General features: G+C 33.1%; 1 protein-coding gene across 1 annotated transcript in view; it reads left to right on the top strand.

Annotated features, from left to right (window-relative positions):
• Nucleotides 1-22,895, top strand: part of LOC144255853 (cohesin subunit SA-1-like) — a 98,379-nt gene that overhangs the window by 11,843 nt on the left and 63,641 nt on the right. The window contains exon 4 of the mRNA XM_077800872.1: nt 6,233-6,397. Within this exon, the coding sequence (XP_077656998.1) occupies nt 6,233-6,397 (165 nt within the window). The remainder of the gene's footprint in view (nt 1-6,232; nt 6,398-22,895) is intronic.

Here is a 22,895-nt window from a genome sequence, read left to right as displayed (position 1 = left end):
TCTTCAAAAAAGAGAAAATATGTGATCTTTGACTGTGAGTCTGGCTTATTTTGCTTAGCATGTTCTCTAGTTTACCATCAAATGACATAATTTCATTCTTCTTTATGATTGAGTAGAACTATATTGTGTATGTATGTTACATTTTCTTTATTTTCTGTTGAACACCTGCTTCCATAACCTGACTATTGGGAATTGTGCTGTCATAAACATTGGAATCCATGTAGCACTATTTTAACCTTTCTGATGGGCATAGTGTGGTGTCTCATTTTTGTTTACATTGGTATTTTTCTGATGTTAAATGTCATCAAGTACCTTTTGGTAACTTTTATAGCTGTTTTTACATTGTCAGTTTTCTTCTCAAACTGCTCTGAGAAAGTTTCTCTATATATTTGTAATCCAAATCGATTTCACCATTGTTTTTTTTTTTTTTTTAAATTGATCATTCTGAAATGTCCACAAAAATGCAGTGTCTCTAAAAAGAGGTAAGCAATAAGGAAGAAGTGCAAAGCTGGAAGACTTTCACTACTAGATTTTAAATCTTACTGTAAAGCTATAGTAATGAAGGTAAATTGGTATTGGCACAATGACAGATCTGTGTGAGAGAGTACAGAGACACATATGTCAGCTGATTTATGATAAAGAGTCTTAATTCAGTGGGGGAAAGATGATTCTTTTAAAAAAATGATTCTGAAGCAATTGCTTTTCTGTGTTTAAAGTCTTTAATTTTGATTAAGACTGAAGTTGTTGATTATTTTCCTTTACAGATTGTGGCTTTTGTATTTAAGAAATTGTTGCTAAGCTCAGTTTCCCGTGTTTTTTCTGCTATTACATGTAGGTCTAGATCTCTTTTGAGTTTATTTTGAATGTAGTGTGCAATAAGGATCAAATGGTTTCTGATCTATTTGAAATAAGTTGCAGATATCATGATCCATAATCCCTATAATTCGTGGTATATTTTCTAAGAACAAGGAAAGGAAATTCTCTTATGTAAGTATTATATAATTATCAAAACCAGGAAATTTAATATTTACAGAATATTATTATCTAATTAATAGCTATACACATAGCTTTGTAGTTGTTTCAGAATGTCTTTACATCTATTTTTCTAGTCTAGGACCTAATCAAATACATTAAAGATTTATTATGTTTAATGTCTGCTATCTTCAGTAGTTCCTTGTTTGATCTCTGATTTTTATCATCTTGATATTTTTGAAAAATATAAGCAAAGGCATTTTATAATGCTTTTCAATTCATTTGTTTCTTCCTGATTAAATTCAGGCTATGCATATTTGGGAGTAATATATAATTAGCACTTTCTCTTAAACATGAATTTCATAAGGTAGAATAAGTGAAATGTATGAGACAATACATAGAAATTAGACATCCCACAAAGTTGAGGCAGATATCTACTTGTTAATGGAATAATTTCCTAAGTTATAATATTTGGGGGGAGAGGGAGTTACATTGTTCATGTTCCATGAGGGAAACTATGTCTTGTAGGATTAGTTAATTTTTAGGGGTCTGTGTTGTGTGCGCTACACCTATGCTAGAGCTAGCATGTAGTTGGTATGACAGCCTGTTTTGGGGTTCCTACCTAATGGTCTAGATTCAAGGATAGGGCTGATAATGGTAGAATAGAACTCTAGAAACTGGTTACTATCTAGGTTACTAAGATTATTAAGATAGATTCATTAATTCACGTTTTTTTTTTTTTTTTTTTTAAGAGTTGGGGATCAAAATCAGGACCTTTTACATGCTAAGCATTCTTCACCTGAGCCAAAGTTTTGTTTTTGTTTTTGGCAGTGTAGGGATCAAACTGGGGCCCACGCATGGTAGGCAGGCACCCTGCTACTGAGCTACAGCTTCATCTTTAAAATTCTTATTTTAAAAAATGTCTTTCTCTCTAAGCTTGAAAGAAACTTGATTTGCATGGAATAAATAGCTTTCTCAGAAAAGCTTGAGAAAAACTCCTCAGAGTTTTCAGAACTGCAAAATCATACTTCTAAAATATAAGCTAATTGATTGCATGTGCTCTTTTGATTTTTGATTATCTCTATCCTTTACTGTTCATATATTAGGGACAGTCTTTCTGAATAACACCTTTTTTGGGGGGGTCTTTCTGTTTCTTTTACTGTGTAGTAAAGTTTCTTTTATGTAGTAGGAAAATTGTTTTTGTGATAATATAGATAAAATATAGATAGGCCCTAATTAGAAGAAGTTGTTTTTAAATTTCTTATATTCCTTTTTCCCCTTTATAACTAACACTAACAAGCCAATAGATGAGATCTATGATTGTTTTAACCCTTTTTCCCCATGAGGTTTTCTTTGTATTGCATATACACTGTGTATATTGAAGTATGGTATATGTAAACATTCTTACACTTGCATAGGTTTATTTGTTGTAGTATTATTTGTCATAGTAAAACAATGGAAGCAAAATAGATGTCTATCAAGCCGGGCATGGGGGCATATGCTTGTAATCCCAACAGGTCTGGAGGTTGAGACAGGAAGATGGTGTGTTCAAAGCCAGCCTCAGCAAAAGGGAGGCTCTAAGCAACTCCGTGAGACCCTGTCTCTAAATAAAATACAAAGTAGGGCTGGGTATATGGCTCAGTGGCTGAGTGCCCCTGAGTTCAATCCCTGGTAACCCCCCACCTCCCAAAAATGTCTATCAATAGGTTAATGGATAGATAAGTTAGTATACTAGAATATAGCAGCATTCAAGAAAGAATCAAGACTCGAAGTACTTCTATAAATTGAGTACAATATATATTAATAGTGAAAATAGAATGTTGCAGTACTCTGCACAAACAAAAGTAAATAGATAACATTGATGTACACACATTTATTTCTGTGTGTTTAAATGACTCTAGGAGGACATATAAAAATATTTGGGAATGGCAAATTAAGACAGCAGTGAGAGATACCACTATATACCTATTAGAATTGCTGAAATCCAAAAAGCTGGCACTATGAGTTTCCTGACAAGGATTTGAAGCAACAGAAAAGTCACATTCATTAATAGTGGAAATGTAAAATGATACTGCCACTTTGAAAGATAGTTTCAGAAGAAACTAAACAGTCTTTCTGAACATTCCAACAGTTGTACTCTTTAATGTGTTAACAATTGATTGTGAAATTATGTACATACACACAATATAAAATTATGTCCACACAAAGACTTGTGAATGTTTATAGCAGCTTCATTCATAATTGCTAATCAGTAGTGATCAAGATGTTCATCATTATTTAAATGGATAACAAAATGTAATGTGTCCATACAATTGAATATTGTTGAGCAATAAAAAGAAAATTACTTATTCAGCCATTAAAAGACATGGATAATTCTTAAAATACATATTGTTAAAATGAAAGATGCCAGTCTGTAAAGGCTACATACTGTTTGATTTCTTTTTTATGAATATCTGGAAAAAATAAAAACTATAACAAAGATTCTTTAAAAAATTTAGTGGTGGCAAGGGGATGGGTTGAATGGGTAAAGTTTAAGTTTTATTTGAGGCAGAGTCTTGCCTAGGCAGGCCTCAAATTTTTGATTACAGGGGAATATAGGATTATACCCTGCCTAGTTAGCATATGGGGTTTTTAAGGTGGTAGAACTCTCCATTGTGATACCATACAATTATGAATACAGAACACTATGCATTTGTCAGAGCCTGTATAGCTTTATAATACAGTGAATGAATTTTGTTATCTGTAATATGCTGGACATGTATTTCCTTGTTCTGTTCATCTCAGGGCCTAGAAGCAAAGATACCTCAGTAGCAAAAGGCCAAGCCTAGTGTTGCAGATTTTCATCTCTAATATCATTCTCTAGTAAAAGGAACCATGTCTTTTTGTAGTATTGGTTAATTTTAGGATTGAGCTAGGAAATATACAAGGTGAGAATCCAGTAACTTTTAGGTGCTTTAAGTATTCAAAGATTAAAAAACAAAATACCCCCCCACACACACAGTGATAGGGAAATATCAAATGGACACTCAACTGAAATGACCAAGCTTGAAAAAACTTTAAAAACAAAGTAAAATGGGGCTGGGGATGTGGCTCAAGTGGTAGCACGCTCACCTAGCATGCTTGAGGCACTGGGTTAGATTCTCAGCACTACATAAAAATAAAATAAAAGATATTGTGTCCACCTAAAACTAAAAACTAAAAAAAAAAAAAATAAATAAAAAAGTAAAATGATATGAGACTATATCCCAAAGTAGAAAGTAAATGTTGATGAGTCCATATTGATTTAAATGAGCAAATAAATAAATGATCAAATAAATGGGTGAAAACAGATGTGGAAGAATGTAAAATAATTTTATGTAAACTGACTTTCAAGGAAGTACGGCTTAATTTCTTATCCCTTAACTGTGAACTATGTGTAGTAATTTTATTCCAAAGGGTACAGTAAGATAAAGGGAGGAAAAGTTACTTTATAGTGGAGAAACCTAACTAAGGCTACAACAGACAACTGATTAACTTCAGCATCAACAATGATATGTCATGTTAATAATGTATGTTATTTAATGTTAAGTTAATGCATCCTTAATATGAGATGATAAAAATGATGCCTTACTTTTTCTGTCGTCTTCCCCCAAGGTCATAATCCTAGTCTAGTAATGATTAAAAATGCTTGACAAGTCCAAGTGAAGGATCTTTTGGAAAATACCTGATTGGTATTCCTTAGAATTGCTGAAGTCATCAAAAAACAAGAGAAGCTAAGAAACTTTCCCAGAAAAGAGAAGCTCGAGTAAAGACATGATGACTGAATATAATATGGTGTCTTGGATGGGCTTCTAGGGCAGAAAATGGTCATTAGACAAAAAATAAGAAAACCTGAATAAAGAGTTTACATTTTTATTAGCATATCAATATTGATTTATTATTTGTACCAGACATATTATAGAAATACAAGTTGTTAATAATAGGGGTAACTAGATATCAGATATATGATAATTTCCTGTGCTATTTTCATAATTTTTTTTTGTAAATCTAAAACTGACCTTGGAATAAAATTATTTAAACAATAATCAAATGACCTAATATGTATTCACCCACCCACAATATTGGTTTTAGGGCCATAAAATGTTAAGAGAAGTGAAGAGAGTACTAATGAGGTACACAGAAATAACCAAATACAGGGAGCAGGTACTGTAACCATGAATAGAAGCCGTCCATCTTATCTTTTGTAGTGTTCTTCCAGTGCCCTCTATTTTTAAAGCCTGATACTGCAGTAGATGGTATAAAAGAAATGTTTCCAGGGTCCAAATCCAGAATTACAAAACAAGACAAATAAGAGTGGATTTGGAGAAAAGGGACATTAGATAATTGGAACATGGCTATAGTAAGAATGAATTAAGTTAATCAAAAGAAAATATTTTGATTGAGAAGAAAAGATGCATGGGAAAGACCTCTAGGTAACACTAACAGGTAAAAAATATGGTACAGGGAAGGAAAAGGTATCTGAAAGATAAGGAAGAAAATCATGTCGACTGTTAAAGAGAGTTTTAAGAATCTCTATTGCATTTAGCAATGTTGATGTCTTTGATGTATTTGGTGAAGCACCAACCATGCAATTAATATAGATAGAAATGAATAGAATTTATAGAACTGGATGAAATGACCACAAACTGTTTTTCCAAATTACCCTTGACTCTAAAGATGAGACATAGATAGGGTGTAACTAGTATTAACTTAAGAAATAATTGGGGGGAAGGGGATGGTATGTTAATTAAAAAAATGTAAACTTCATCAAGGCAAGAACATTTCTATTTTTTTTATTATTGTATTCCCAGTACCTAAAATAGTTGCAAATATGTTCATTCTGTATTCATTGTATGACTAAGAAATATTTGAGTACTTCACAATAGGGAAGAGTTGAATAAATGGTATTTCCCATAAGTATTTTATTGAACAAGATTTCTAAGGCAGAGGATGGCATAATGAAGGACATGTAAAGAGTAGGCATGGTTAAAATATTATTGTTTTATATCATATCTAATTAGTTTTTAAACTTTGTTTTCATACCTCATATGTATAAATTTAGGTTTGATTGTTTACACTATATTTTTGTTGTTGAAAGCAATATGTAAAGCTTTTTTTGTTAGGGAGTTATCTTATTTTTCACTTTTTAAACCACCAGTGATTGACAGTATGTTTAATTTTTATATTATAAAGTGAAAAGTAAGCCTGCATTTAATGTCATTTTAAAAATCTTTTAATTTAGTCTACAAATAAGAAACCTCGAAAATCTCCAGGAGAGAAGAGCAGAATTGAAGCTGGAGTGAGAGGAACAGGCCGTGGAAGAGCTAATGGGCATCCTCAACAGAATGGTGAAGGGGAGCCTGTCACATTATTTGAAGTGGTGAAACTGGGTAAAAGTGCAATGCAGGTAAATTTAAAGTGTTTTTGTTTGTTGTTTTCTTTTTGTTTCATGCATAAAAAGAGATAGTAAATAACCTATGTGGAATGTCTTAGTGTACATATTGACACCTTTTATACTTTTTTTTTCCCCCTGGGGATACTACAGATTGAACCTAGGGTCATATACTTGCTTAGGACACTCTTCCACTGAACTATATCTTCAGCTCCTATATTCTTGATTATCATGAAACCATAGATTTTATTCTATAAAGTTTTTGATTTGGTTTGGTTTGTAAAGAGCATCGGGAAAGACAGTTTGTTGAATAGTAACATATTCCTTAGATTGTGTTTAATAAGTTGACCGGTATTAATAGGAGATACAAAAAAGGATTTTTATTGCCTTGTTACAGTTTTTAGATGTGATTTTATTGCAGAGTAATTGACAAAAGACCTTTTAACCTTTTTTACTCTCTTTTATCTCTTCTCATTTACTCAAGAGATATCATAAGTATTTTGTAAGAGCATTATTTTATTAGCTTCTTAGTAATTCATTATAATCATAAATCATAATTGTTTTGACTATTCCTTGAGTATATCATTATATATTCCTTGAGTATGTATTATATTCTTCACTATTATCAAAATTATTAGTCATTATTCATGTATTCATACATATTATTATTCATACATATTCTATGTATCTTTTCATTTTAAAATAATAGAAGTGAAATTATTTGGTTAAAGTGTAGTGGGTTTATTTTGTTTTGTCTTGTAGAAGTAATAGGGCTTGAACACAGAGCCTTGCACATGCTAGGCAAGTGCTTTACCACTGAGCTATGTCTCTGTCCCTTTTCATTTTAATTTTGAGACAGGGTCTTACCAAGTTGCTAACGCTGGCCTAGAAGGTGGGATCCTCTAGTCTCAGTCTCCTGATAAGCATGTACCACCATGCTCAGCTAACGGGTTTCTCTCTTTCTCTCTTTCTCTCTCTCTCTCTCTCTCTCTCTCTCTCTCTCTCTCTCTCTCTCTCTTTCTTTCTTTCTTTCTTTCTTTCTTTCAACAGTATAATACAAAAATACCCTATTCCTCTCCAAGGATTTAATCTAGTTTACCTTTCACTAGAAGTGTAGCAGAATGCTCACATTTATACTAGTGCTAACAATTGCATATTTTGTATTTTAAAATTACCTAATAATATGAAAGTTCGTATTTCACTATTTTAATTTGCACTTTTTGGTCACCAAAGATTGATGTTATGTTAAATCTATCTGATAATTGACTGTTTCATTTCATTTTTCCAGTAAGTGTGACAGTCATTTAGGTAATTTATGTAACAATAATTACTTGTGGCACTAACGCAGGTTTTCATTAGTAAAAAAAAAAATTAATCTGTATTTCATTTTAAGTCCATAAAGGAGCTTAGTGTTTATTGCTTTTTATGTATGTTGTCAAATTGATGTGTACAAGAGTCTTGGAATTTATATGCTGAGGGAAGATCATGAAGTAGTGGCATGATTCTAAATGGTCAATACTGAATTCCCAGTTATTTAAAACAAAGGGTGACAATCTGTGAATTATATATTTATAATTTTAAAAGAGATAAAGTGAACTTTAGCCATTAAGCTTGAAAATTTTATCATTATACTTTAATAGAAACATTGGTAAGCTATAGAAATACTGATTTTTGAGATTAACTTTATTGCTTCTCACCTTTATGTAGAAACACAAGTTACAGAAAGATAAAGGGTTTTTATCTACAATTTTAATAATTTCATTTTAATATTTATTTTCATTTTTATGAGAAGCTTTATTGTACCAGATAGTTACATATTGTAATGATAATTTTAATGCATATTCTATTTAAATTGAATGCTAACATTTTTATAAGTATATAAAGCAGGGTTTATTTAAAAAGGGGTAACATCAACTTCTAATATGAATAAAATTTTATCATCTGTATATGAAACAAAATACTGACCAATATAAATTATTTTTTCTTTTATCCACATGTTCTATTCTTCATCCTGATTACTTTTCCCTAAGAAAACTGTTTGATACTGTAATTCTTTTACTTAAAATCTTTGTGCCATATTTTCTGACAGATAAGAATTAATAATTAGGACTCTAGAGGCTTCCATAATTTGGTTTTAACCTACTTTTTCAAGTTTTTTTTATTCATCTTTTGAAGTCTGCTCTAAACCTTTTTTAAATTTTTTTTGTGTTTTATTATTAATATTATATTTTTTCTTATTAGGTATATTCACATTAATCTAAAAACTTATATAATATCGTTTTTCACTTAATAATTTTCTAATAAACTTGTTGCTGAGCACAAAGGGAATGCACATTTAAAAAACATACAAGTGTGTTCCATTGACAGTGGCACAACAATTTCACAGTTTATTACATCCTGACAAGATTAAAATGATATTTTAGTTAAATATTAAAAAGAGAAGGCAAACAGATATCAGTGTATTCAGAAATAAAGCAAGTATTTCTGTGGTTTATATAGAAGAAAACTACAAAATGGTGTTCAGGATTTTACTTAGAGTAGAGAAGCACATTCTTACAGCCAAGAATTTGGTACTTGTTTGTTAAAATTGCATTATGAAGAATACTGGAATAGACTCCGACTTATTTTATGAAGCCATAGCCTAATATTAGTTTCCATCCCTGAAAAGGAAGCTAAAGAAAGCCACTGATAACTAATGTGAAGGCTTATATTTATGGTGACTATATATTTCAAGTTGTCCTTGAGACTCTTTTTATACTTATTGCCCATGCAGTTATTTATTTATTTAATTTTTTAAATAGATGTAGATGGACAGAATGCCTTCATTTCACTTGTTAATTTTTTTCATGTGGTGCTGAGGATCAAACCTAGTGCCTCACACATGCTAGGTAAGCGCTTTACTACAAATATTAGAACTAGAGATAATTGCAGGGTTACTTTGTGTGATGTGATAGGAAATCACTCACCTGCAAATTTATAGCTTAACATTTACTTGCTGATATTAAGTTTATGACTTCAGATTAACTTGGGTATATCAGATATTATTAATTCCCTTTATTATTTTCCTTAAATAATATTTCCTTAAATTATATTTTCTTAAATCATATTGTATAATTTAGATATTTTGGTCTTAGAAAACATTAAAGAGAACTATTCTATGCTTTTAAAGAGTTTTTACCCCTTTATGACAGCATCTTATCCATTAATAGCAAGATAGGTATATTTTTACTACACTGGTCTTTCATTGTTTATGTTATCATGCCTACCCATATATCTTAGGTTTGTCTGCTGCAGTATCACTTTCTGGTCATGCAGAGCCGGCTGTTTCACAATGTTTTTCAATACTATATATAATAGTAAATTATTATTCACTTTTTAAGATACTGATAGGATTTTTTTAAAGTTGCTATTTTAAAATTCTTTTAGAATATAAAAATTATTAGAAATAATTCTTTTAGAATTATTTGATTTATAAAATATTTCTGGTATTTAAACTCTTTATAATTCCAGAAAGAGTTGTTCAATATTGTATTAACATGAAGGAGAAAGAAATAACTAGGATAAGTTAAATTTATCCTGCTTTTATGCAACTTGAGAAGAAATTGTAGATAGCCTTCCATTTGTCTTTGAAGCCAACTGCAATGCAAGGCAGTTGAGAGTACTGGCAGGAGTTTTAAAGATTTAGTACATGCTTTACCTGACTTAATTATTGATAGCACCCTTTTTTATCCTATAAAAGTGTCCTAGTTTGTATAATAAATTGTAATGACACCCACTACGTAGGTAAGGAAATAAAACAAGATACAGAAAGACTTTACAGAACCAAAGTTCTTGAGGCTGTAGATATAAAGTGTTATGGGATAAATGGACAGAGGCATGAGATTATACCAGGTAGTGTGGAAATTTATGATTTCAAAGATGTAATAGTTCCTAGATGTGTACCATGTAGATGTAAAAATTTTGATGATTTTTGGATCTACAAAAGTAAAAATTGTGGATCTATAGATACAGGATGTATCTTTAATAATACCAGAATGCCTCAGGTTGAAGGCTTGTGCCACCTTGCCGAATGATACCATTACATTTTATAATCAGTGAGGCCATATGAAGAAGCACAGCTATTGAGAATTGTTCAGCAAATTCTCAAGTACATGTAAAAATAAAATTCAGTAATAAAATTCGTTTTACTTTTTGTTTATATTTACTGTCATTGGCAACTGTTTACTCATCTTTCAAATTACTTTTTGAGATTGCTGGTTTGTGAAATATAAACATATTGGAATATTGAATATAAACATATTGGAATCACTAATTTATATAATCCAAACTTGAAGTCTGACATTATACCATTAGCAACTACCAGATGACCTTTTGTATTCTTTTTTCCATTATCATCTCCCATTGGTAGGTCTCTGAAAAACAGGTGGTTAAAGTTAATTCTTATTTAAAAGCATCTATTCATTGTGAGGCAAACTCCCTCTACTCTGCTTAAAATATGGTGATCCTGTCCCAGTCAAGTTAAATACATGAACATCCCATTCTAGTATGATATATGCACTTATTGTAGTTTATATCCTTCTTTTTCTCTCCCCTCTTAAAATTTTTTAAAATGTTTTTGTTTCAGGAACTATGTCAAGTACTTTTTATGTCTACCACCTTTGACAGTAAAATACATATTATCAGAACTAAATGAATTTTCTAAGAACACATAACAAATAATTTCCTTGTGTGGATGTATAATTTAAAGAACAGTATTTATTGATTTTCAGTTTAGCCTCTATATACTTTTCTCAACCCAGATAGAATTTTTATTCTTTTAAAAATGTTTTTATTAATGCATTATAGTTATGCTAATATTGGAATTTGTTTGGATATGAGCATACATGTATGGAATATTACTATCTCCATTTCAGTCCCCAGTACTTTCTCTTTATCACCCTCCCTCCCTCCCTTTCCTCACTCCCTCCCTTTCCTCACTCCCTTTCTGTACTCTACTGGTTTCCTTCTGTTCATTTACTGGTTTCTTAATTGGTACTTTATTTATTCACACAAAGATGAACTCAACTGTGTTATATTCATGTGGGTGCATAACATAATTTGGTCATTTTCATTCTGCATTTCCTCCCCTATTCTCCTTCTTTAACCACTTCTCTTACTCCCCTGATCTCCCTTCTGTTTTCATGGGAACTCCCTCACCTCCTTTAAACTTATCTTCGTCTAACTTTTGCATATGAGAGAAAATATTCAGTCTTAATTTTCTGAGTCTAGCTTATGTCACTTATCATGATGTTCTCTAGTTCTGTCCATTTATCAAATGACATAATTTTATTTCTTTATGGTTGAGTAGAACTGTATTGTTTTATATATACAAATATACCACATTTTCTCCATCCATTCATCTTTTGACAAGCACTTGAGCTTGTTCAATAACTTGATTATTGTGGATTACACTGCTATAAACATCGATGAGCCTGTGTCACTATAGTATGATGATCTAGTTCTTTAGGATAAATACCAAGGAGTGGGATAGCTGGGTCATATGGTGGTTCTATTCCTAGTCTTTTGAGTAACTCCAAACTGCTTTTCAGAGAGGTTGTACTAATTTACAGTCCCCACATCCCCATTGGCATTTATTTGTATTCTTGATAATTGCTATTCTAACTGGTATGATCATCAGTGTAGATTCGATTTGAATTTCTCTGATTGTTAGGGATATTGAAACTTTTGTGTATTTGTTGGCCATTTGTATTTCTTCTTTTGAGAAATGTCTTCTGCCCCTTTATAGAACCAGTTATTTCTTTTATTGATGTTAAGGTTTTGAGTTCTTTATATATTCTGGATGTTAATACCCTGTTGGAAGAGCAGCTGGCAGAGATCCTCTCCCGTTCTGTATGCTCTTTCTTCACAGTCACAATTGTTTTCTTTGCTATGCCTAAGCTTTTAAGTTTACTGCTCTCCCACTTATTGGTTCTTGTTTTTTTGAGCCATAGGGTTCTTGTTAAGTAAGTTGGTGCCTGCACCAGTGTGTTATAGTGTTGAGCCTGTTCCCTCCAGTTTTATGTTTCTGGCTTAATTCCTGGGCTTTTGATCCACTTGAAGTTGACTTTTGTACAGGGTGAGAAACAGTAATCTAGTTTCATTCTTCTGTATATGGATATCCAGTTTTCCCATTACCATTTGTTTAAAAGACTATCTTTTCTTTTTTATCTTTCTTAAGATATCATCAGTTTAATTCTTACAAGTTAGATTTTTATATGGGAGAAATCTAAACACTTCTGAAATTTAGAATCACCAAACAGTAGTCCTCAGAGGCTTCAACTGGCTAAATGACATTTCACAAGGAAAGTGGTAGAAATGCTCGGAGGCCACATCCCCTGTCCTACCTGCCAGTGACCTTCCTTCCTGTCTGCACAGCCCTGAGTGAGGAAGCAAGTCCCACCCACACAGCCAAAGACACCTACAGTGACAGATCATCTCCCCAGTAACACCAGTTCTGGACATGTGGGGAAAGACTTCTGTCTTTACTACTTTCCCCTTCCTTAGACACTAGGCACAGCTTCTAAGACACCTGGTTCTAAAACGTGAAGGGCAGTCAATCAATCACAGATGTGTTATCTACTGAACACAATTGAAAGCCTGGAACCAACCACTCAAAAGACCTCCTGGTATGTACAGGGACTGAAGATAGTGCCTCAGGTGTTTCTTATAACTGGCAGAATGTAGGCAGTCATTTTCTGACTGGTTCCATGTGGGCCTCCTTAAATGAGTCACAGTCTGTGTACTCCCTGAAGTGAAATGGCAGAAAACTCCCGACACCCTTAGCACTAGGCAAGGTATGGAAAATAGGAGAATAAGCCTGCACTGTGATCACCACACCCAGATAACACAGCCTATGTAGCCAGGAAACTGTCCTTGAATGGGGACAAATCACAAAAACAACACAAGAGTGGTAGGAAGCCAGGGTGTATGTTGAATGCACAGACCAGCCCCAGGAGCAGGAAAAACAAACTATCAAGTTCCCGAACTATGTTTCTGTTTCCCACTTGATTTTTTTTTAACCAAAACTCCATTTTCATTTAGATATTAGGTTTTAATAGTTAAATTGCAAAGTAGAAAAATAAATGCACACACTGTCCTGGAAAGTGCTAGAAATCTTCCCTACTGGGGACATCAGTGGGTCTCCAGTCTCACCCACACCTGTGCATACTTCATGGCCCATTCACTAATATGCAACTGGAAAATCCCAAACAGAAGAACAAAATTAAGTTTTGTGTGAGCTTGTCAGTTGACAGTGACTGAAGGACTGTTCATTGGGCTCAGCACCAGGGGAAATACAATCCATGAAAACAGGCCATCTCTTCACCTACAGTTGGCAGTACAGGATAGTTAATAGGATGCAAGAATCAGTGGTGGCTTTCACTTAGATCACCTGCATCAGAATTATACTCATAATGTAGGAACTTTTTAATGGGATCTGGCAGAGGCAGCGAGGGAATCAAATGAAATCAGTGTTTTCCAAAAACTCTTCTTTCAGCCACGTACAAACTCCTCCATGGGTGTTTGGGCTGCACCTTTGACCCCAACCCCAGTGATGGCCTGTTTGCCCTCCTGGAAACCCCAGCTAGAGAGTGCTCGGCTCCTATCTTTTCTTTAATGTATAATTTTGGCATCTTGTCAAGTATCCCGTGATTCTCTATGGATTTGTCTTTGTTTCTTCTATTCCATTAGTCTTCATGTCTCCCTTGATGCCAGTATCATGTTGTGTTTGTTACTATGGCTCTATAGTATAATAATATAATTTGAGAAGCAAATATTATGATGCCTCCAACCTCATTCTTAGGAATGTTTTGGCTATTCTGGGTCTTTTACTCTTTCAAATGAATTTTAGTACTGTCTCCTTACATTTAAACAGTGTTATTGGCATTTTAATGTTATTGAATCTGTAGATTGCTTTTGAAAATATGGTCATTTTAATAGTATTAATCATTCCTAGGAGAATTAATACATAATTGGTGATATTTATTTTACTTCTGATGTAGTAATTGCAACATAGTTGTTTCCATCTTGTAAAGCCTTATTCATTTTCATTCTTTGGTGTTTTATAATTTTTATTGTTAGAGTTCTATCATCTCCTGATTTAGATTTATTCTTGTTTATTTTTCAATTGAATGAAATGATTTTTTGATTTCTTTTTTGGCAGATTTATTATGGGGATATAGGAAAGCTACTGATTTTTTTGTGTTCATCTTGTATGCTACTTCTTTTGAGTGTTTTTTTTTTAATCAGATCTACAAGACTTCTGCTGGAGATTTTTGCGTCGTCTTTGTATAGAATCAGGTCATCAGTCAGCAGAGATAATTTGACTACTACTTTTCCTATTTTTCTTTAGTTTTCTAATGTTGCCTGGTTGCTCTGGCTGGTATTTCAACAACTGTAATGAATAGGAGTGATCAGAGTAAATAACCTTTCATTGTGTCTGATTTTAGAGGGAATGCTTTCAGTTTTTCTCTATTTAGTATGAGGTTGACTTTGGGTTTGTTGCATATAGCCTTCATCATGTTGAGGTATGTTTTTTCAATTCCTGATTTCTCCTGTGTTTCTAACATGAATGAGTGCTGAATATTTTCAGATCCTTTTTTTTTTTGTATCTATTGAGAGAATGTATTCTTAATTCTATTTATGGTATGAATTATATTTTTTACTTGTGTATATTAAACCAACCTTGCATCCCTGAGATTAATCCAGCTATTCATATTGTCTACTCTTGTTAATGTGTTTTTGAATGTGGTTTGCCAACATTTTATTAAGGATTTTTGTGTATATGTTGATTTCGTATATTGGTCTGTACTTTTCTTTCCTTGATGTGTTTTTGTTGTTGTTGTTTTTTGGTCTTTGTATCAGAGTAACACTGGTTTCATAAATGAGTTACAGATTGAGTCCTACCTTTCTATTTCTCAGAATATTTTGAGAAGATTGGTGTTAATGGTTCTTTTTTTTTGGGGGGGGGTATGTGCACTTCTTTGTAGTAAATTTTGAAGGAGGTGTATGTGTTTTTTATTTTTTTTTAAGTTGTTAGTGGCCCTTTTTATTTTTTTATTGATACATGCTAGGCAAGCTCTCTGCCACTGAGCCACAATTCCAGCCCTGGTGTTAATGCTTCTTAAAGGCCTGGTAAAACTGCAAAGAATCCATCTGGTCTTGGGGTTGTCTTCCTTGGAAGGCCCCCCTTTTTTTCTTTTTATTTGGTATTATGGATTAACTCAGGGGTGCTCAACCACTAAGCCACATCCCCAGCCCTTTTTTGTATATTTTTTTTTAAAGACAGAATCTCACTGAGTTGCTTAGTACCTTGCCATTGCTGAGGGTGACTTTGAACTCACAATTCTCCTGTCTCAGCCTCCCAGGTCGCTGGGATTATAGAGGTGTGCCACTGCGTCTGGCTTCTTAGAAATCTTTTAATTAATGCTTCAGTCTCATTGCTTGCCATTGATCTGTTTAGATTTTCTATTTCCTCATGGTTTAATTTTGGCAGATGATATATCTAGAAATTCATTAATATCTTCTTGGTTTTCCTGTTTATTAGAATATGAATTATCAAAATAGTCTAATGATCATATGGATATCAAAAGTGTCTCTGTTGATATCTCCTTTGGCATCTCTAATTTTGTTGATTTGGGTCTTCTCTCTTTTTGATAGTTTGACTAGGGGTTTCTCAATCTTGCTTATCTTTTGAAATAATCTGCTCTTGGTTTCATTGATTTGTTGAATTTTTTTATTCTTAATTTCATTAATATTAGCTCTGATCTAAATTATTTTCTTCTACTGGCTTTAAAATTGTTAAAATGTTGGCAATGAATACTATAAGCTTCCTTCTTAATCCTGCCTTTATGGTATCCCAGAGATTTGGGTGTGTTGTATTGCTGTTCTAATTTGATTCTAGTATTTTTCCTTGTCTCATTTTTTCAATGATTCATTCTTTATTTAAGAGAGTATTGTTCAATCTCCATGTATTTATGTGGTATCTATATGTTTTCTGACTTCCATTTATTATGATATTATAAGTCATGAGATAAAATTGATTTTTTTTGGTGGGGGGTATGTGCTAAGACTTGCTTTGTGCCCTTAAAATAAGATCTGTTTTGGGAAAGATTCCATAAGTTGCTAAGAAGAAATTGTAGTCAGCTGATGAAATATTCTACAGATGATTATTAGTTCCATTTGGCTTATCATATTATTTATGTCAGAAATGTATTTATTGATTATATGTCTGGAAAAATCTGTTTTTGGAGGGGTGGGTTGGAATCAGCAAGTATTAATCATACTCTGTAAATTCATGAAGTATTTATTTCATGTAGTAAGATGTATTTACATTTGAGGTAGAAATATTTGTAATTGTTATATTTTCTTGTTGGATTTTTTCCTTTAACAGTATGTGCTTGATTTTCTTGTGATTAAGTTTTGCCTAAAATTTTTTTTTGTCAGATATAGCATCTCCTTTTTTTTTGAGAGAGAGAGGGGGAGAGAATTTTTAATATTTATTTATTTTTTAGTTTTTGGTGGATACAACATCTTTGTTTGTATGTGGTGCTGAGGATCGAACCTGGGCCGCATGCATGCCAGGCCAGCGCGCTACCGCTTGAGCCACATCCCCAGCCCCTTGTTTTGTTTTTTTAAAGCTCCATTTGTAGAGAATATTTTTTTCTGTCCTTTAGCTTGCAGTTGGTGTATATCTTTGCGTATAATAAGATGAGTGCCTTGGAAATTTCATATGTTTGATGTGAGTTTTTTTTTGTTTGTTTGTTTTCATTTTTGTTGTTTTCTCCTTGTAGTACTGGGGATGTAATCCAGGGCCTTGTACATGCAAGGCAAGCACTCTACCACTGAGCCATGTCCCCAGCACTGAGTGTGATTTTTTTTTTATTATTATTCAATGAGTCAGGTTTTTAATTATAGAGTTTAGACTGTTTACATCAGAGTTACTATGGTAAGATATTTATTATTTCCAATTTTTAAATTTTGTTTTATAGTTTTAATTATTGAATTTAATTTGCTTAATTGCTCTTCTGGAGAACTATACATTTGAAAGTTCTGGGGCTTGTTTATGATTTCTCTTTGTGTAGTATTTCTTTAAATAATTTCTGTAGTGTATGTTTAATGGTCATGAATTTTTAAATTTTATCCTTATCATGAAAAGTTTTTATTTTATCTTTGATTTTAAATGATAGCTTTGTTAGATAATCTAATAACCTTTGTTGGCAGTTGTTTTCTCAGTATTTCATTCCACACCATCTTGTTTTTTTGGATCTCAGTTGAGAAATCTGAAGCAACTCTTACTGTTCTACTTGTGTCATCTGATGTTTTTCTTTTTTGTGTTTTAATAGTCTTTTGTTATTATCTGTATTAGACATTTTGATTATGACATGGCTTCGAAAGATTAATTTTTTATCTTGGCTATTTAATGTTCTATATGCCACAATATGCGAATGTGCATCTCATTTCTAAGGTTTGGAAAGTTTTGGGGTATTATTTCATTGCAAAGGTTCTTAATGCCATTAAACCTGTTTATCTCTGCTCTTTCTATCCCAATGACTTCATTATGACTGTGAAGTTTTGTTTCTTAAATCTTGTTCCCAAGTTGTTATATGTTTTCATCACGTTACTTTCCTTACCTTAGATATGTGTCTCTTAAATGTTCTAGCTTAAACTCACTGTCAAGTCTCAAGGTTCTGTTTTCTCCATAGTCCAGTTTGTTGGTGATAATTTTCAAGTGATTTTTTTAATTCAATTTCATTTTGTCTTTCATTTTCAGAAGTTCTGATTGGTGTGTCTTCAAACTCTATATTTCTTTAAGTGGTCATTCAATTCTTGTAATTGCTCTCTTAATTTCATTTCTTAATTAGTTTCCCACATCTTCTTTTACTCATTTATCACTTTCATAATCAATTTTTAAAAGCTTTTCTTTGGAATTTTATCCCCTTCTCTGGTTGTGTATCCTTTTTTGAACGGTAGTAAGTTTTGGGGGAAGACTTTTTTCCTGTTTACTCATGTTTGCAGAGGTCTTGTATTTGCACATCTATTGAGATGAATTCTTTTTCCTCTCCTGTGGATATCCTATGGAGTGTAGTTGTAGATTTTCTTGGTATCTCTAAGCTTCAACACATAAGCTCAGTGTAATTCAGTTGTTTGTTTCATCTGCCATTATCTTCCAGTTTGGTGCTGTAGAAATGATAAATTAATTCATTCTTGTAGAGCTGCTATAATACTATGGGCTTTTTACATCCTTCTTTTTGGAGTCTTTCTCTTATATGTTGTAGGGGTAGGGGCCTGATGCTCTCTTTATTTGTTGGTACCCGGGATTTAGTCTTTGATTTGACATATTTGTCTACCCTATTCTATGTGTTAAAATATTGTTGAAGTTTAATTTGGATTGGTTTATGTATGGAGGAAGATGTGCTGTCATGTTCCTGAATTGTGGGTGTATTTCAGTCTCAGAGTCTCTACTCTGTGAACCTGTAGTGTACCAGACATTTCCTAGCCCTTCTCAAAGGTAGGAGAAACAAGCAAAAGCAACAATCATAGTGATCAATATTCAAAATAAAGATAAGTGTACATTGTCTACTGTGGCATGTACACTTTTAATTATTGCAAAAAGAGGAAGGGCAAGGTTAGCATTTAATAACAGCAATAATAACCAATAACTATGAACCAGATCTTGCATCTCCCAGTATGAATAACTTGAGAACAATATGAATGATGAGGTAATAATTATATAAATTATTGTTAAAGACAGTATAATTATAATTCATTAAGAAGAAAGAAAATAGGGACAATGTAAACAAAAGTTTAAAATACTCAAAAGTCAAAGAGGGGTAAAATAGGAGAGAAGAGATATCAACTGATGGCTGTAAAGGAGGAGGAATAAAAGGGAACTGAAAGAAATAAATAACAAGAAAAAGAGAGAATAAGCAAACTTGGCTGTGAAAGAGGGAAGAAAGGAGAGAAGGAATAATAAGGACCAGAACTAAAAGTCAAACCAAAACACACAAACAAAAAACTTTACTCCTCTACCGTCATAAAAAGGTGGAATAACCTATTTTGAGGGGAAAAAAGTAGAAAAATTATAAAGGAAGAAGTGGAAAAGTGATAAAAATGAAGAGAAAAAATAGGAAAGTGTGTATCTGTGTGTCCATGAGTCATTCAACACAACTAGAACATACACTCCCAGAAGAACATGTACTTTGACACTCATGCTCAATTCAAAAAGGAGAAAAAAAGGAAGAAAAAGAATTCTGTTTCTTCACTAATTTAGTCTTTCTTCTTGTGTTGCCCTTCCCCTCCACAGTAGGCCAATGCCATGCCTTTTTGGCTGCATTCCACATGTGTTCTTTCCTATCCTTTATTTAGAACATCTGAATTTCTGTTTCTTTGATTCTAATATTAAGATTAGGTGAATTCCTTGTGTCATCCTCCTTGCTAGGAAGCAATGTTGTGCTGCTTGAATCCCCAGTCACAATATCTGGATATTACACCCTTCCTCTACTCTGTCGTCTTTCACCTCTAATTAGTGATAGTGATTTTAAATGTCAATTTGATGTTAATATTACCTCCTCAGCCTTTTGGTAAGTTACCAAGTATTTATTGATTCACATTTTTTTAAGGTATAGTTGGACACAATGCCTTTATTTTATTTACTTATTTTTATGTGGTGCTGAAGAACGAACCCAGGGCCTTGCACGTGTTAGGCAAGTATGCTCTATCTCTGAGCTATAACCCCACATGTTTTTTATAAAAAGAATTTTATCTTAAATAAATAATGCATGTATATGATTTTTAAAAATAAAACAATATTTTGATCAACATCAACCCACTATCCTGCCCCCTTCACCTGCAGTCCTCATGCTTAGAGGAATTCTTTTATTTCTTTAAACCATCCCCCAGTATTACATGATTATTTACTGCATTTTGGTGGGGGGCGGGTAGTGCTTGGAGCCCAGGACCTTATGTATGCTGGTACATACATACCCTAACTTACTCCTCCTTTTGACAACATCATGATAATATTTTTGGTGAACAAAAAGTATATCTAATTCTTTTGTAAAACATACGCAATATAGAGAGGGTAAGATTTTCCCCTACTTCAAAGTCAGTTGTTTGTGGCCATTGTTAGTAAATTACTGGATATTCAATGATTTGGAACATGTCCTAGAATATGTGAAATTTTGTGGAATATAAAGACAATAAATATATATCTATGGAGTATTGTGGAGGACAGACTCAAGTGTGCCTCCTTCTGAGCATCATCTACTGATACTCATCTTTTTGTGTTGTCCTCTTGAGTAGGTTAAAGCCTGTTACTTGCTTTTAAACAACTAACATAATATAGCAAAGATGATAGGGCAATTCTGATTAATAATGTTGTGAAAAATTTTTCTGCTAACCTACTTTCTCTAGGGATTCTCCTTGCTGGCTTGATAATGTGAAAATATTGGAGAAGTGTATATGACACAGAACCATGGATAATTTCTTGGCCCTTAGGGGCACTTCTTTAGCCATAAGTGGGCAGAATATCAGTGGCTTCGATTCTGTAACAACTGAGAAATTAATTCTGCCTTTGATCTTAGCGAACTTATAAATTGATTCTTTCCCAGTTGAGCATCCAATTGAGAATGCAGAGAATGCAATGCAGCAAACAACTTTTTGTGTCCCCACCCATGTCACTGTCTCTGCATCTTTCTCTCCCCCTCCATACTGTGAGTTTTTTTTTTTTTTAACTCATTCTAGATTTAAAAAAAAAAAAACCTGTATTGAGTGATTTCTCCTAATTGGAGTAAAAGGCCTGTGATGAGATTTTTTTTTCAGACAATGTTTTCTTTATCTGTAAGAAAACCCATGAGGTTTAATACAAGCTGTTTCAAAAAATGGCAGGAATTCTTATACAATTGAAGCTCTCTTCTATGACTGTCCTCTAGAAATGGAAACATAGAGTATAATATTATAAATCAAAGAATATGTTCCCTGAGTGTTTCTCCCACCTTCTCTTCAAACTTCGACCACCAACACCATTATTTCAAATTTACAAAATACAAGCCAGTCTCATCCATAGTCCTAGCTACTCTGGAGTTTGAGGTGGAAGGATCTGCTGGAGCTCAGGACTTCAGGGCCAGCCCGGGCAGCAGAGGGTGAACTTACCATTTTACCATAAGAGTTGTCTGATCCTGTGATGAGATTTTGAAGTTTCCCCAAGGATGTAGTATTACTTCTAATTTATTTTCTCGGTAGGGAAAGGAATTTTCATTACATGTCCTTTAGCTATTCTTTCCATAATGACCCTTTTCCCATGGATCAGTAAAGCTGATGTGGGGATTCTGACATTTTCAAGTATGTCTTTTGCAACTATATTTTCAGAACTGAGGAAATAACCACAGAATGTGTCTATGGTTTGGGGTTCAAGTTCATTGGATTTGAATTACAATTCCATCAATCATCCAGCTACTATAAGTCCGTAATTTAACTAGTTGATCACAATGGCATTTTGAATCTCCAGAAACTGTCAATTCAGACAGTGTCTCTTAATACATGAAAGGTCCTAATGTTTGCTTTTTAACAATGCATAGTACCTCTAATTAATGGCTATAAATTCTTTGAGGGAAGGATTAGAGGAAGATATATGGCATGTAATTGCAGCTGTTGTGCTGGGGTCCTTCTTCAAAATACCTCGTCTCAGTCATAGTAGAATCTGTGAATTGACCTAGATCTGAAAACTATGAGAGGTTGTAACTCTTCACTGTTGTCTCCTAAGTCATGATTCTAGCTACTAGACCTAGAATTTCTCTTGTTATATAGTATATACAGTACTCTAGACTGCTCGCCTATTTTGTTACTAGGGGCATTGTTAATTATCTATTGTTGAAGATCTTTGTATAATGACATAATAATTGTGTGTGTGTGTGTGTGTGTGTGTGTGTGTGTGTTGCCCTTTAGAGATTATATGTCCACTTTGTATTTGATGGTTAAGTATGGCCAGTTGGAATGTTTTCCATTGGAATTCCATTAACTCCATTGGAATCTAGAAACTCTTCTTAATGACCACATCTCATGTAGTCATACCTGGCTTTAAAAAAAAAAAAAAGAAAAAAGAATAACCACAGAGCTTTATAAAGATGTATATGTATTTCCTTCCTTCACTAATGGGGAGTAGGAGCGTAAATATGCAGTTTGTACATGATACATCAAATCCAGCATTCCTAATTCTCTAAATCATTGATCTGTGTCACTGAGATCTGGCACCTCAACTGTTACATCCACTTCCAGTGCACCAACTAGATAATATAGCCTTTACCAGCTACACGAACTACTGCATTAAATCTGGAATTTTTAGTAAGAACATTAATATTAATGAATTTAGCATGATGTACTGTTATATTCTACCCTTTGTAGTCAGATACGTTTAGAATCTACTCCCACATGTGTTCCTCAGTTATCTTCTGGGTTTGTAAAGTATTTATTTCTTCCT

This window comes from Urocitellus parryii, chromosome 7, assembly GCF_045843805.1.
Source record: "Urocitellus parryii isolate mUroPar1 chromosome 7, mUroPar1.hap1, whole genome shotgun sequence".
In the NCBI taxonomy this organism is placed as follows: domain Eukaryota; kingdom Metazoa; phylum Chordata; class Mammalia; order Rodentia; family Sciuridae; genus Urocitellus; species Urocitellus parryii.
This window is presented reverse-complemented; position numbering and strand designations above follow the sequence as displayed.